Source organism: Bubalus bubalis, chromosome 6 (genome assembly GCF_019923935.1).
Source record: "Bubalus bubalis isolate 160015118507 breed Murrah chromosome 6, NDDB_SH_1, whole genome shotgun sequence".
Classification (NCBI taxonomy): Eukaryota; Metazoa; Chordata; class Mammalia; order Artiodactyla; family Bovidae; genus Bubalus; species Bubalus bubalis.
In genome coordinates this window covers 13,955,169-13,971,249 of record NC_059162.1, presented here as the reverse complement: position 1 = coordinate 13,971,249, position 16,081 = coordinate 13,955,169, and the positions used below count along the sequence as shown (strand labels likewise).

Sequence of the window (16,081 nt, the reverse complement as noted above, 5' to 3'; positions counted from 1 at the left end):
TGTTCCCACCTCCTGCTCTCCCTGGCTGAGTTCTCACATCTAGCCTCTGTAGTCGGGCTGTTTGCCCTTGTCTGTCTAGGGACAAGGTGACAACAGTAACCGGTGCTGTGTAACTCCAGGGATCTCATCACACGTCCTTTTACAAACCGGCACAGGTCTCCTGCCCCCAGTACTCTCCAGGTCCTGAGTGGACTGCTGCTCCTAAGGAGGCCCAAGAAGTATGTGTGCCTGTGGGGCTCTGACCTTGAACTCTGCTGCCAGGGGGTTGCTGGCCCTCTCCAGAGAGGTGGTGTCCAGGCGCTTCTGGTAGCCTTCCAGACGGTGCCGGTTCTCTGTCTGCTTTACTGCTTCGTTCACATACTTGAGAATTTCCCGGCACTGGTCCCGGGCCCGGCAGAGTTTCTCGTGCTCGGAGGTGCCGCCTGCCCATGGGGTAACGAGGGTTTTTAGGGCTCCTGCCAGATGAGCCTGCCAGGAGCTGGCTACCGACACACATTAGTGGGCTACCGGGGCCAGCTAGTCACACGTCACGGGGATGGGTGGAGATATACCACCCTGCCTAACTTGGACCTCAAACTTAAGGACGACATATTTTGAGGATGCATAGGCGTCAGACCTCTGCTCTGCAGACAGTGATGGCTCTTGGGAATTCCTGCCTAGATTACAACTGGCTCTACAGGTGTGGGGACATGGATGGGGACCGAGGGAGCGATGGCGCCTCCCTCTAAGAACAGGGAGTTGCGGGTCCTTCCCACTTCTCCACGCTGAGGCCAACGTCTCCAACTTGAGGGTGGTGAAAGGTGCTCGGGATCCCAGGGACAGTGACGACCTGGGGCTAGACCCCCTATTCAGCTTGGTCCCCTACTCCTCTGGAGTAACTCACCATGCATAGCTGTATCTTTTGCGCATCACAACGCCCCCAGAGATGTCCAGCAGGGGGTATGAATGGGACTAAAATCCAGTCACAACCTCTGGTGCGGGACCACGCCCCTCAGAGGAGCCAAGGTGCCCTGTGTGCCAACCCCACATCATCAGAGCCTTTGCTCCCATCTGCACAGAGGCCCCACACAGGCCAGTGGCAGCCTGTACCTCCTCCTGTGCTGAGAACCTTATTTATTGCCAAAGCACATTACTACAATGGTTATCTTCTCTGAGACTGACCGTAAGAACACAAGGATGAAGACCCTCAAGACCAGAGAGGTCAAGTGACTTGTTAAGGTCACAAAGCAGGTCTGTGCCAGAACCAGGCTGTGGGCTACGGGCTGCTGCCTCCCAAGGCCAGGTGTCCGTGGGCCCTACCCTCCGTGTGCTTGATGATGTTCTCCAGCAGCAGCGGGTATTTGGTGAGCCGCTGCATCTCGGAGATGATGAGGTCTCGAAGCTGCAGTCGCCGGCACTGAGGGTGGCTCTCGGCCTCCTACAGGGAAGGACGCACAGAGGAAGATGGCAGCCCGGTTAGGAGCTGGCTTGTGGGCGCAGGACCCACAGGACGGGACAGATGCTAAATAGGTCCTAATTCCAGAACAGTCGCTCAGAAATGGTGGTGGCAGCTTCTTGCTTTGATATTTAGGAAAAAGCTGGTGGGGGCAGGAAGACAACAGCCCAAGAAAGGGATACGGTCAAGCCACATAAAGCAAGGATTATTCCCACTTTATAGACAAAAAAACTGAGATCCATCTGAGTAAATACAGGCACTAGTAGGTAAGCAGAGCCATCTGATGGCAAGTCTGGTGTCTCTGTCTTGAAAGCGGGTATATGTCAGTGTTTCTGAAGAGGGGGCCTGGGGAGGGTGTGGATGGAGCAGAATTGCTGGTCACCAACCCTGGTAGAGAGAAGAGGCCAAGGTGCCTGGAGCTGGGGGCCAGGGGGGCAGTCTGGGAGATCGTGGGTTGACCTGGTAAACTCTCCCCCTCGGCCTCACTGAGCTAAGACTGGACTGGCTGGTTTCAGCGGTGACAAGCAGAGGCCAAGCGTACCTGCATGAAGAGCTGGAACCGGCTCTCCTTGCGCTGCCTGGTCTTGATCAGCTCCAGAGCGATGGACTGATAGGAGCAGAACTGTGCAGCCACCTCCTGGAGCTCCTCCCGGGCAGGGCCGTCGAACTGACAAGGAGAATGGACACCATACAGCCCACCTCACACCCCGGCCTGGAACCTCTCCCCCTCTTCCTCCAAGGCCTCCCCGGGGCCTGGGCAGCCATACCCGAGCCAGCATGAGGTCACTGACTTCTTTGATAATGGGGCCCTCCTCCCGGAGCTTCCTCATAGCTTCACACCAGGAATCTGGGGGCAAGGAGAGAAGACAGAAGCGCCTGGGGTTGAGCTGTGTGGCCAGGCCCTTGGTGATGGGGGAAGAGGTCTCTGAGGGTTGTGCCATGGGGGCAGGGTCTGGGAGCCACTTCACGTGTGGGGGAGTTGGAATGCTGGCTTCAGGCTGGGCATCAGGTTCTCCCACCAAAAAGAAGAGGCAGGGGCTATGTGCTTGGGGGTCCTGGCATGTGGGCAGAAATCTGAAGGCTGGCCAGGGGCGGGGGCGGGTGGGGAGCTCCTCACTGTGGATCTCGATGAGCTCGGGAAGGTTGGGGAAGAGCCGGGCCAGCTCCTCTCGGGGCAGCAGGCCCTCCTTCTTCATCCGCTGGTAGAAGATCAGGTCCAGGACCCGGAGTGTGCGCAGATGGGATGCCTCGGTCACGAACAGCTCTGAGCAGGTGCAGGGGTAAGGAGGGCCAGAGAGACAGCAGGACAGCCATCAGCAAGGATATACTGGGACCTCTCCTGAAGGCCAGGATGGAGGTGGTCCTCATAGGAATCACAGCATGGGCCGGCCGTGCCCTAAGGCCCCACCCTCTCTCTCTACCACCCTTTGTGTCCGAGGTGCTCTGCACCTGTTACCACACGAGTCAGCGTGGAAGTAGGGAGAGGCAGCTGGTCTCACCATTGATGACCTCCTGCCGGTCAATCTCCCTCTGGCTCAGCCTGGCCACCACGTCCTTGCCCACTGTGTGCTGCCAGTTCTGGGCGTCTGGCTCTGGCTCCAGGTCAGACAGCTGGCCCAGATCGTCTTCTAGCAGGTTGGGGAGGAGGGGGTCTGTGCAGAACCCCAAGTTGGGGGACTCGATACTCCTGGGGGAAAAGAGGTGCCGGCTTAGTGCCACACGGAGGAAGAGGTCAAACGTGGGGTGTGTCCCCCACTCCCCTGCCCAACCTGCTTGTCCTGGGCCCTGGGAAACCAGGAAGCCAGGAAGAGGAGTTGCACCGCCAACAGGCCAGCAGAAGGCATGGCTGGGTTGGGGACACCTAACAGAGACGCTGCTGCGCCCATCACTCACCTGCGGCCCATTTTGGGGGTGAAGGGAGGGGTTGGGTTCTCAAGAGACCTGTGGAGAGAATGTCAACTCTCAGCCACCCTCTGCTGCCTGGTCCCCAAGATACCAGTGGGCGGAGCCCTCCCCGAGCCCCGCCCACCTGGTGGAGAGGCTGGAGGCAGACGAGGAGGCTGACTGGTGCAGGCGGGCGGCCTCCGCGGCGGCGTCCATGTCCACGTCGCTGCGAGAGCGGGGCACGTTCTCCGCCTTCCGGGACCGCTTCATCTCCTCCCGGCCCTTCAGGCTCTCAGACCGGCCCAGGCGAATTTCTGAGCGTGAACTGGGTGGAAACAGCAAGAGACCTTGGGGTCTCACATCTGACCAGCTCTGACCTGCTACTCCATCTCAGGGCCTGCCTCGGCACTGCAGGCCTCCACTCCAAACACCAGCCCCAACGTGCCCAAACTCCCGGTGGCAGACGCTGCTCAGTGACAAACCGCTTTTACTACAGACTCCTTCCTCTCCCCAGCTAGGCTTGATGGACAGAGCCTCTCATCTTCCTCTTTCTTTTTAAAAAAAATTTTATTTATCTTTTGGGTATGCTGGGTCTTCGTTGCTATGTGGGCTTTTCTCTAGTTGCGGTGTGCGTGGGCTTCTTATTGCGGTGGCCTCTCTTGTTGAAGAGCACGGGCTCTAGGGCATGCAAGCTTCAGGAGCTTCAGACTTGGGCTCAGCACCTGTGGTTCCCAGGCTCAACAGTGGTGGCCCCGCGGGCTTAGCTGCTCCGCGGCATGTAGGATCTTCCCAGACTAGGGATCGAACCCGTGTCTCCCGCACTGGCAGGCAGATACTTTACCACTGAGCCACCAGGAAGCCTTCATCTTCCTCCTGACTTATCAGAAAGGGATCCCAAAAGGAAGCTAAAATCTGGGACTTAACAGAATCAGACTTGTGGGGTATCTGGATGCCAAAGACTCTGAGTCCCCATCAGGCTGCTGTGGACACCAAAGTCTATCACCAGGAACCATGAGGTCCTACCCTCCCTGCCCCCGCCATCTCCTGGCCGGCCCACCTGGCCCTCTGCTCTGGAACGGGTTGGTGCCCACCATGGACTCTGCTCGAGGCAGAGCTCTCCTTGTACAAGTACCCCCTCACATACTCTTTAGCATTCTCCATACTGCCTGTCAGAAAAGTCTATCTGAATTCCCACCCCTCCAGTTGCGATGTGGATAGTGGATTTCTTCTGTTCTTATCCTGAGAGCATCCTTTCTAGGCTTCCAGCCCCCTCGGAGCAGGGCAGCTTGGAAGGGTCCTTCAGGGGCATGCTTACTGATGGGCAGAAACCTGCTTCCTGGCCTGCCATTCTTGGTCACTGAGTGTCTGTGGGGCTTGAGATGCTGACGACTGGGTGCTGCTCTTTTTCAAGTCCTGCAGCGCATCAGCCCTGTGACAGCTGGCATCTCTGACCCCTAGCTGCCCCAGGATGGTGCCTCCCCCCATGGCCCTGCTGGGCTGGTTCTTTGCTGACATTATTGCTAATCTATTTCCTGCTCTGCATCTAGGACCACAGAAGGCCTGGGGAGTCTGGAGAGTTCTTAATAGCACAGCAGACTGCTGCAGAAAAGGAGCCAAATGGCCTGGTCTCCATTCATCAAGTCTGAACTGCCAAGGGATCCAAATGCCGCTCCCCTCTGGGTCCCAACAGTTTGTCTGCAGGGTTAGAACCCACACTGTCAGCTGATCCCCTACTGAACTCACTCCTTGAAGCCTGTCAGAACAATGCCAATACAGACTACCTCAAAACACGTGCACCAGTGCCCCACAATGGGTCACTTGAGCATCTCTCATCAAACCTTGTGCAATGAGGTTCCTGGGGCTTCTTTCAAGTACCCAGAAGGGAGCAATGATCCCAAGAAGAAGGAAGGCATACAACCCTTCTCTAGCCACAAGTTCCTAGGTTACTGCTGTCTAGAACTGGGGGCTTCTTATACCTGTTTAGTTTCTACAAAAACCTTTGACACACTACGCTGCCGATGTCATTTCTTCCAAGACTGTCTGTGAATTTATAATCGCCAAATTCAAACACTTCTGCCAGAATCCTATCCTCACCAATGTCTCAGGGCAAATTTATCTAACAACTTTAAGAATACGTTTACAAATGGTCTCAAATATTTCCTCAAAGTGCTGACAATATATCTTATAATTGTATATTTGATACATCTATAAGATCACACCTACCTCAGCAGTCATATAATTTGTATACTTAATTTACTCAGTAACATTAGAACTCAACCTCTGTTGTTGTTTTGTTGTTTAGTTGCTAAGTTTTGTCTGACTCTTTGAAACCCCATGGACTGTAGCCTGCCAGGCCCCTCTGTCCAGGGGACTTCCCCAGGCAAGAATACTGGAGGGGGTTGCTGCTTCTTTCTCCAGGGGATCTCAGCCCCTGACCCTGGCACAAATCTAACCTTTATCTTGCCTAAATCTTTGTTAATTCTCACTATGGCAAAACTTTTTAACATATATTAAGCTTACAAAGGCTTAGTATAAACAGAACGGAGTAGCCCCGCACACAAGCGGGAATTCTGATAACTAGTTACTTCAGGGGTAAATGAATGGTTTGATTGTGCAGGCCGATTCATGCCTTTGGGCCTGCATATAGTGCAGCTCAGCAGTGTACACAGGAACTAGTTTTGCACACACAGACCACATTTATTATATCTCAAGTGTGACTTAAGGAAGGTGCAAGGATGTTTCTGACTACGGGCAGCTTTTACTTTGAGTGCTGGCTGTAGAATGTTAGACCTAACTTGATGGTTGTCACGTCACAGTCAAGAGCAAGTCCAAGAGCACGTGTCAATGCCAGGGAGGGTTCTTCTTAGAACCCGGCCAGAGATGGAGAACGTGAGCAATACCACAGCCTCTGCTCCCCTTGTTCTTCCAGAAGAACACTTCATTTTGAATCAATGGCCTTTGTATCTCTTTGGTGAGGTGGATATCTGATGCCCATTATGCTATCTGCCTTTATAGCACCCAACAGAACCTCATCTTTAGCTCTCTTCTTCATGGGCACCAAAGACTGTCTTAACCCAACTTCCTTATTTTCCAAGATTTCCCTTCGCCAGCTCCCTCCACCCTCCCACCCCCAACCTGGACTCTTCTCTAGCTGTGTCATTTAGGGTTTCCTGACTAGTTGCTTTATAACACAGTCTAGCTCATTCTTAGTGTGGAGGCTGCTGAGTGGCCAGGGAGTGAATCCAAAGGAATTTTAAAGGCACATGATTCCTGCCGGAAGGTCAGGGGCCCTGCTCTCTCACCTGCTGGCCTGACCACCAGCACACAGTATGTCTTCTTTTGAAGACACCCAGGCAGGAAAGTTGGGGGAGAGGGAGAGAGCACTACAGCGGAAGCCTTACAGTATAGTGGGGGGTAAGGTAGCTGGCACTGAGCCCTGCTCCGCCCTGCCAGCGCTCCCCTCTCTGGGCAGCCAGCAGGCCCCGTCCAGCCACTGTTACCTGTTGCTCTCCAGCAGGTCCTCGGGAAAGCTTCCTGTTGAGAGGCGCTGCGTCCCAGGTTCCGGGGCGTCGTACTGCTGGTTGTTCTCAAAGTGCTGAATGATGTTCCTCACGTTGCCGGGTTTGACTGGAAGCAGAAAGATAATGAAAGATACTCTGCTTTCAGTTCAGGGACAACTCCTCAGGGCCCTTGCTCCCCTCGAGCCCAGAAGACAGTGATGAGTAAGCATGGATGAGAACAGTACGGGGCTGAGGTCAGGAGACACGGTTTGAGTTCTGGCTCTTCCACTGTGGGGTGTGGCATGTGCAGTCCCCCTCCTTTCTGGGGCTACTCTTTCTTCAGGTGCAAAATGAGAGGCTTTGGAAATATATTTGCGCTGCATACTTCTTTTGGTTCGCACATTCTTTATTACAATGACTCTCACACTTAAGAATCGTTACTAGGTTTCTAGGTTTTTCCCAAGAGCCATATACAGGCTTAAAAAATAGCCAGAAGACCGAAAACACATCTACCTGTAATTTGGCCAGGTTGCCAAATTATACCAAGCACTTCTCAAATTTATACCACTTTCAGAGTTCGCTATTGTGTTGTTCCTCGACTTGCCTTCCTGTTCTTTCTGCCTCTACTCCTGCCTCTTCATCTCCATCATTAAAGAATCAGACACTTCATTACCAGTGGTGGGTGGGGAGTGGGTCTTAGAAGGACAGATGTCACTCTCTGGCATTCAAAGCTAAGACAAAAGAGAGCTGTCTGTGTTCCAAGTAGAGAGAGCAGGTAAGAGTAAAAAGGCGTAGGTGATATTACCACATGGAGACCCTGGAGAAGAGAGCTCAGGCTGAGGGCTCAGTGGCTCCCATCTTCAAAGAGGATTTGCTAAGCTCCTGGTCCAGGCTGTCAGAACAAGAGATGGGCTAAAGATGCCACTCTGCCTGGGCCAACAGGAAGGATAAGTGGGATGCAGAAGGCAGACGAATATCCCTGGGCGCCAGGCCCTGATCCTGTCTGTACTAACCAGAGACTCTGCCATCGATATACACAATCTAAATCTCCCTGTGGATCTAAACCTGAGATTCATAAGAAAATTTCCAAGCCAGAAGAAACAGGAAAACATTTAACTGGGCTCTTCAAAGCTCACCATCCCACATCCTTTAGACAGGTAACGCTTTTCTGAAACTGCAGAACAGGTGGCTGTGTGTGTGTGGTAGGAGTCGAGGCTGCTGCCATTGCTCTCATTTTGGAGGTTAGAGTCAGAGCTGCCTGTCCCAGACTGAATGTGCACCTGGGCCCTGGGGCAACTGCAGGAGCCTGGGGCAGCTGTGCAGCCACAGCCCGAGCATCCCTGGCTGGGGGATGATGCGGGAGCCTGGGAACGTCCTAGAACACAGCAACTCCGGGCAGAGCCCATTGTTCCCCCTCCCCTGGGCCACTTGGAAAAGGCCCAGTTCTTGGGATATAGTTACACCCTAGCTTACACCCCAGACAAGGAACAGGTGTGGTCCTGAGATTTGGTATAACTGAATAACCCAGAGTAACAGAGGAAAAAACACGTAGAAAGGAACGCATTTTTGAAAAGAGCAAAGTTTTTACCAGCAGCCTTTGCTCTTCTTCCTCCATTCTCTGAATAACAATGAAACAAAGTAAAAGTGAATTATATGTCACTAACAATCAGATACATTAACTAATAAATCAGGCTAATAGCTGATGATCATAAATGGCAAGTTTCTCAGTAAATGAGGTTTTCTAGCTTTGGTGGTTGTTTGGTTTTAGATGTCATACTGATTTGTCTGATGTCCTGGGAACTTGAGAACACCAAATCAAATCATGATATGACAATAGAAAGATCTGACTCAAAGAGATGGTGAATACCCAGCATCCTTATTCTGCTCCTAGGATCAGCAACTCCACCCTGGGTATTCCTGGCCCCTCTCAGGCTGACTCAAAGCAAGCACCCGGGGCAGGTCTTAGGCATGCTGCTTACCTCGTGCCCACCTCAAGGAGGGTGGATGGGAGGAAGTATGTGCTAAGAAATAAAAGTCTGGGTTTCAAGGCCATTTTTTCATTTTTTCCATTGTTTTACAGACACCCCCCCTCCCCCATCCCAATAATTCTTTTATTGTTTAAAATAGCATAACAAGGCTAGGGATTTAACTTTAAAAATAACTTCGAAAATCATTATTCTAAATCATCGTTTTATATAAAGTGAATTCTAGCAATTGATTAAACTTCTGACTGCATCTTGCTGCTCTCTCTCCCTTTGATTTACTATCGAACCTAGAGAATATTAATCACTTAATTAATTCTAAGCATATGGACTTCACGGATGGGAAAGGAACCTGTCCAGCTCCAGGTTCTAAGCTTCTTTGGGTTAATGCCAATTATATATGTATTTATTTTTAAAAATACACAGATTTTTAGAAGATATTAGGTCCTCTAATATACACAAATTAAGGTCAGTGACACTGGCAAAGCTTTAAGAGTCAGAAGAGATGCAAGTGCTGCACAGAAGGGCTTAAGCAAAGGAGATGACAGAAATTAAAACACCTCAAGGCAAAACTGCTGAAGACCCATTATTAGCTAAAAAACAAACAAACAAAAAAACCCCACCTAACATTCAAAAAATGAGGATTTTATTACAGCAACTGAAAATAAAAACCTGGGGAGCTTGTGCAGGACATTTCAGTGTGAGAGTTCCCCTCACTTACACAGAGCCTGGACTCTTGGAGCCGCCCACAGAGAGGTGACAGAACGAGAAAGGCCCCAGGTCGCGGAACATCCTGGAGGGCCCAGGAGCTGGCCTCTGCCAGCACCGCCAGGAGGAGCAGTACCTGGGGGGTGGCGGCCCGGCCCCTCCCACCCTGCATCAGGCAGTATGTGCCCAGCATGCGGGCAGGAGCCCCTGGCAGGGGCTTGTCCTGGGGAGCTTTAGCAGCATGGAGCCACACACAAGAGCAATGGAGTGCGGAAAGGGAGGAAGGATGGGCAGAATGGGAGAAGATGAAGGAGAGGGGAAGGATAGGACTTGGAAAATGGAAACTCAATGCTAATGAAAAGAAAAACCCAAATAAAATGGTCCTTTTACCTTCCACAGGGGACAAGGGAATATAAAATGCTAAAAGAAAACAAACAAAAACAAAAGCAAACCATGAAAAATCAAATTAATGTTTCGAGTCAAAATAAAAATTACATCAAGCTGGGAAAATGAAAGGTAGTGGCAAAAACCGGGATTGATCCAGTGGAGTCCCCTCCTCCCCACCTTCCTCAGGCAGTGATTTCAGGAAAGGCAGGAGGCCTGCACCATGGTCCTTCCCAGATTTCCAAGACTAACATGGGGATCTTAGGATAACTGGCAGCTCCAGCAGCAACGTCCAGACAAACGACACACAGCTGGGAAGAGATCGGTGACAGGATCCATGGAGGTCTGGGTTTCTCATGGCATGAGGGAGCCTCTGGGTCCTTAACCTGCCCTCTTTCCACTCAGTTCAGCTTAACAGTCATTGAAACGCTCCATCAAGGGCCTATAATTGCTCCCAACACACAGGCCCTCAGGAGGACAGACAAGTCCATGGGTGAAGATGAAGGAGGCCCTGACTGTCAATAGGGCAGTCTTTCCAAGGAGAGGGATACCCCTCTGCATGGCTATTCGGTATCTCTGAGCTCCTAGACCTAGGCACTGGCACAACCTCCGTGGCTCTGGAGCAGTACCCTGTATCTCAGGAGCCCGTGCTGGGTGTGGCAAGGATGCAGGAGCACTGACAGGAAGCTGACCTTGGAGTTCAGGTCTCTGGCTCCCAGAAGCACAGGCAGGCCCCCTGCTAACGTACTGGCCTTGAAGGGCCAGAGGCCCCTACCCAAGGCTTTGCTCCCCGAATACTCACTGCTCTGGGAAGAGGTTTTGGGCTTCCCGATGTACTTGAGAATGGGGTTTCGCTTCTTGTCCTCCAAGGCATCCTTGTCTTTCTTGGAATTGCTGCTCTGCTGAGACAAGAAACACTAGGGTTTGTAGAAGGCCTCGGGAGCCAGATTGGGCACTGATCACCTGGCCACTTCCCTTAAGACTGGCCCTAAACAAGCAGCTGGTGGAAGACTCATGCTTGTACCCTAACTAGCACATCTGCTTCTGGCCAGGGACTGGAGGGAGGGGGAGAGAGATCTAGTCTGGCAATTCTCAATGACTCCGTGTCCAAAGGCAGCAGGACGAGCCAGGCAACCGGAGAGGGCTCTCCTGGCTGCCTCAGTGCAGGGATCTCGCCAAGAGATGCTCCTGTCTGGGGGAGCTCTGTCACCTTCTTGGTTTTCGGGAAGAAGGGTAGCCACTTGTCTTTGTCAGGAGCGGACTGGGCCTTTTCAGCCGTGTTGGGAGGTCGTGTTTCTCGAAGACGGATGCCCGCATGGCTCATGTAGGTATTGAGGGCGAAGCCCATGGGGCCGCTGTAAGAGAGGAGCAGGTGGTGAATTGGAAGCCGGTGGAAGGGCTGGGACTCTGCGGGTAGGGTGTGTGTGAGGGTGGAGTGGTGGTGGTGTTTTGACTTGCATGACTCCCAGAAGAAGTCAGAATTCTTTTCCTATGCAGAACTCTTCCCAACCAAGGAAGAGTGGGCAGTAGAAGGATGTATAAGTTCATCAAAACAAAAGCAAATAAGCCACAGGCGTGCCTGGAGGACGGTGGAAGCCCACAGCTAAGGTCCTCAGGCATATACTCGGGGCTGGGATGGCAGAGGGATGGGAAGAAAAGCCACCGGCCCCGGCAAGTCCAGGTAAACTGCCACCACCCACCCCAAGTACACGGAGTAAAGGATAGAAAGATCTGTCAAGTTGCTTCCAACTGCCAGAAATGAAACTATCCAGAGTTCTGTGTTTAAAAATGTATTTGTCTCTCAATGCAGTAGACAGATTATCCATTTTGTGGATTCAGTGAAGCAAATGCTTCAGCCCTGGCTTTCCTCCTCTCTGAAACAAGACTTCTATCCCCATCTTCTCTCCCTTATGAAATGTGTGTATGCTCAAGGAATGCATACTCATTCTAACATTGGCTGCTGAGAAACAAAGGCTGCAAGGGGAAAAAAAAGTGCCAACGGAGTACCCCAGCTCCCCTCCATAGGTACTGCCAACACAGGCTGATCCTATCACCGCTCCCTCTTTTGGCGGTTTACAAGAAAGACGTGGGGAGGCAGAGGCAGGGCTGATGTGGGTGGAAAAGAGGAGGCCAGGAATGGGGTGCTGGCAGCTTGGTGTCCTCACACTGAGGAGCCGGCCCACGTTCCCGGCAGTCAGGCCTGGACCTGTGACCCCCGTGTTGTGACACAGACACGTGGGAACTAAGCTCTGACGCTAGGGAGTCCCCTGTCCTTGGCAGAGACGCACCGCCCAGTAGCTCAGCCCCACTCCTTCCACCTTGAAACCATACAGACTCACTCACCTCCTGTCTTCCTCGTATTTGGACCTGGAACAAAAGAGAGAACCAATGACTCAGACTGCAAAGGCAGAGGCTCGTCTGCCTGTGCAAGACTGCGAGGAGGGTAAGTCCTTTCCTAGAGGAAGGGAGGGTGCCTGGGAGGGGAGCAGGATGAGGAAAGGTCAGACTCAGACCCGTTCTCAGCTCTGGAGCCAGCCTGGGGCTCAGGAGGTGGGGGTTCTCACTCCTCTGAGGGACTCAGTTAGCAGAGTGACAATGATGAGGGTACCCTTCTGGCTAAAAGGAAGGGGGACTGTGGCAAACACAGCCTCTTGCTTGGTGTCTGTCCAGCCTCTGCAGCTATTATGGAGGAAGAGGCTCCTCTTTGTGTCCACCTAGGACTAAATTAGAAGGGTTGGGCTGGCACTGAGGCAAGAGGAGAGAAGGTAAGGGAGCAGAGATAATACCTTGAAACTTGATTCACAGGACCCATTTACAAGAGAGAAATGACAACAGCAACTAGTATCTGTGTGCTCAGGATGGGCCAGTCTCTTTTCTAAGCTATTTACATGTGTACTATTTACACTCAAAATAACCCATGAGTCAGTATTATATATCCATTTAATGAGGCAAAGGCTTCATTCTTTTAAATAGAAGCCACTGTAAGTAGGGTACCTGTGCTGTCAGGAATAATTTCATACAATTCTGTGGTGCCGACGATCTCAGAACAGGCTGGGCTGTGTTCTGCCTCCGCCCCTGTGTCACTGGGGTGGCGGCCATCGCCTGGCTGTGGTTCAGGAGACGAAGGCCCAGAAAGACGCAGGCTGAGGCCCGAGGGTTGTTTCCAGACTGTGCCTGCCCCGTGGGGCCTCATCTAGTCTCATCTCCAACTGGGACCTCTTGTCAAGTGCCAGGTCCATACACTCAGCTGCCTATTCAAATCTGCAGTCTGATGTCTAAAAAGACCCGAGATTTCTGACACTTGCAAAACTGAGCCCCCAGCTTTCTACCACCAAACTGTCCCCCACACAGTTGTCCCGAACTCGACTGAGGACACCTCTGTCCTTTTAGGCGTTTAGGTAAGAACATGGAGTCTTCCCTGGTTTTTCTTTCTCTCACATCCTATACATCATTTTTTAGGAAAATTTCTCCTGTTGGTTCTACAGTCCAAACACACTTGGAGCTGACCTCTTTCCACAGCCTCCATCACCAAGGCTCTGGCCTGAGCCCTACTGTGTGAGCTATAGGAACTGACTTCCCTGTTTGGAACCCCTCCATGCTCTCCCACCACCCTCCACCCACACTCAAGTCTCACAACTCCAGTGGCTCCTTGTTCACTGACAGAGAAAAACCAAAGGAGTTACAACAGGCTCTGCGAGGCTGCACCTCGTCACCTCTGACGTCAGCACCGAGTTTCTCAATCTGCTCTGGTCACACTCACCTCCTACTGTTCCTCAAATATGCCCTGGCTGTTCGCTCTGCCTGGGATGCTCGTCCCCCAAGACGTTTCCAAGGATGATGTCCCCATTTTCTTGAGTCACCTAAGTGTAACCTCCTCGATAAGGCTTTATTTGACATCGTAACCCACTGGCTTAGGCAATCCTGACCTCCCTCAGCCTGCACTGGGTGCAGTTTACTGATGTATACACGCTACATTCTCTCCCCATAATCGCATAAGCTCCAGAAGCACTGCTGTTTGTTTACTAATGCACCCCAGGAGCCTAGAACAGTGCTCAGCACCAGTGGGGACTCCAGGAATATTTGCTGAATATTTGCTGAAATAGCAGCAGAGATCATCTAGCCCAACTTTTGTCATTTTAGATGAGACCTGGTGGCTCAGATGGTAAGTAATCTGTCTGTAATGCAGGAGACCGAGGTTTGATCCCTGGGTTGGGAAGATCCCCTGGAGAAGGGCATGGCTACCCACTCTAGTATTCTGGCCTGGAGAATACCCATGGACAGAAGATCCTGGTGGGCTACAGTCCATGGAGTCTCAAAGAGTAGGACTCAACTGCATGACTAAAACTTTCACTTTCAAGGTGGATGAAATGGCTTGATCAAGGTCATACAACTACTCAGAATTCCCTGACGGTCCAGTTGTTAAGACTCAGCACTTCCACTGCAGGGGCCACAGGTCAGATCTCTGATCTAGGTATGAAAACCCTGCATGCCCATGGTGTGACCAAAACAAAACAAGCCACAGAGCTACTGAGTGGAGAAGCAGTAGTGGGGTGAAATCCATGTCTACGCCTGGGAGCATCCCCACAAAGTCATTCCAGGAGCCTGGGACATGTTCAGAAAACACGACTGGAAAGAGACAGCCACAGCAGGTGCTCCAGAAGTGCCTACGTTCAGTTAGCTCAGTACTCTGGTGTACTTAGTTAAGAATGGTTCAATTTCCCATGAGCCATCTGCCTCCTGAAGGAACTTCATCCCCTGGAGAATCACAGCGTAGCTCTCACACTCAGCGCCAGATATGACCTTTGAGCAAGAAGGGAGAACCATCAGGGAGAGGCTCCGAAGGGAGCAGAAAGCTCCCTGCGTTCCTGAAGCCTGTGATTTGTCACAACTACTGGATTACTGTCAGGAGCCCCAGCCTGGGACATGAAGCAGGAGGGTGCGACTCTCCCCATCTTCCAGGGGAAGACAGGTCAGGCAAGAAATGGAAGAGGGGGAGAGGCTGGGGAAGAGACCCATGAACCACATCAATCTGTGCAAAATGTTGGGGGTGGGAGTGTACTAGAGACTCACAGGATGTCTCCTAGGGCAGCGAGCTGCTTCTCGGCCACCTGGCGCTCGTGGAGAGGGTCCCCATCCAGCTCCAGCAGGTCGTTTTCACCGTATAGGCTGCCCAGCCCCAGGGTGCGCTTTGTTCTGAGCCAGACACACAGAGAGAGAAACAAATTGTATACCAAGGTTCAACACTGGACAGGGAGTGAGGTGCACACACACACACACACACACACCAGGGGAAAGAAAAGGGGCGAGGAGGCAGGGAGGGAGCAGGAGGGTGGGCGCTGGACACCTGTAGTCGTGGATCTGCTCCTGGATCTCAGGCATGGCTGCCTCCTGAGCCTCACAGAGAGCCGCACGCACATCCTCACTGCTTCGCAGGCGCAGGTCTGTGATGGGGCAGAGGGAAGACAGCAAGGGGAGGGGTGGTGGGGAGCAGGAGGTTACATCAGCTCAGGACCTCCAAGTCTCTTAGCTCCCTGTGGTCCCAGAGGGCAAGCTGGTATTCTGTCCTCCTGTTAACTAAGGCAAGGGAGGCCTGGACTTACCAGGTCTCTCCTCAACTCAGGACTGGAATCCTGATGTCCAAGCCTCAAGGACAAAAGCATTTTCGGGGTGTTACTCATTAAGTGGGGAAACATTAAAGCTCGTCTCTGGATGTATCCAGATGCTGTGCTCTGACATCTAGTGCAAACTTCGAAGAGGTCCAGTCTTCCCCCACGGCCCCAGGCCCAGCTTGCCAAGCTGAAAAAGGCAAAGATGCCCCAGCTCCCCACCAGAAACTGGACGGTGCCTTTCCCATCCCTACATTTGCCCTCTGCCTGTGCCCACAAGCTTCCTGTCATCCGGGCCTGGAAAGTGCCTCTTTTCGAGGGTGGCTTCAAACTCCTACCCTCTAGAAAGCTCCTGGGATTCACCTCTCAGATTGACATCCTCTCCACACTGCCTCCCTCAGCTCTTCTACTCAGACTTGAGTGAGGAGGGAGCAGAGCAACCAGCTTGTGCACTGGCTCCTCACTGTGTTACTTAAGGAACTCAAACAAAGCAAAACAAAAGAACAAAACCACTCCAGGGCTCTGACTCTGCAGGTGGGGTGGAGTGAGGCCCTGGTTTCTGTGTTTTTAAGAAAGAATTCC

General features: G+C 52.3%; 1 protein-coding gene across 12 annotated transcripts in view; it reads right to left on the bottom strand.

The window, feature by feature from the left end:
- ARHGEF11 (Rho guanine nucleotide exchange factor 11) overlaps window positions 1–16,081 on the bottom strand; it is a 117,841-nt gene that overhangs the window by 9,777 nt on the left and 91,983 nt on the right. For 6 of the 12 annotated variants that reach the window (XM_044944200.2, XM_044944193.2, XM_044944201.2 and 3 more), the window contains 16 exons: window positions 15,238–15,334; window positions 14,964–15,086; window positions 12,237–12,260; window positions 11,104–11,248; window positions 10,696–10,795; window positions 9,900–9,929; window positions 8,408–8,437; window positions 6,820–6,946; window positions 3,465–3,644; window positions 3,329–3,376; window positions 2,935–3,122; window positions 2,553–2,699; window positions 2,203–2,282; window positions 1,977–2,102; window positions 1,300–1,417; window positions 244–422 (listed from right to left, as the gene is read on the bottom strand). In XM_044944200.2, the coding sequence (XP_044800135.2) occupies window positions 244–422; window positions 1,300–1,417; window positions 1,977–2,102; window positions 2,203–2,282; window positions 2,553–2,699; window positions 2,935–3,122; window positions 3,329–3,376; window positions 3,465–3,644; window positions 6,820–6,946; window positions 8,408–8,437; window positions 9,900–9,929; window positions 10,696–10,795; window positions 11,104–11,248; window positions 12,237–12,260; window positions 14,964–15,086; window positions 15,238–15,334 (1,742 nt within the window). The remainder of the gene's footprint in view (window positions 1–243; window positions 423–1,299; window positions 1,418–1,976; window positions 2,103–2,202; window positions 2,283–2,552; window positions 2,700–2,934; window positions 3,123–3,328; window positions 3,377–3,464; window positions 3,645–6,819; window positions 6,947–8,407; window positions 8,438–9,899; window positions 9,930–10,695; window positions 10,796–11,103; window positions 11,249–12,236; window positions 12,261–14,963; window positions 15,087–15,237; window positions 15,335–16,081) is intronic. The other 6 variants (XM_044944196.2, XM_044944202.2, XM_044944194.2 and 3 more) reach the window with 5 other exon arrangements.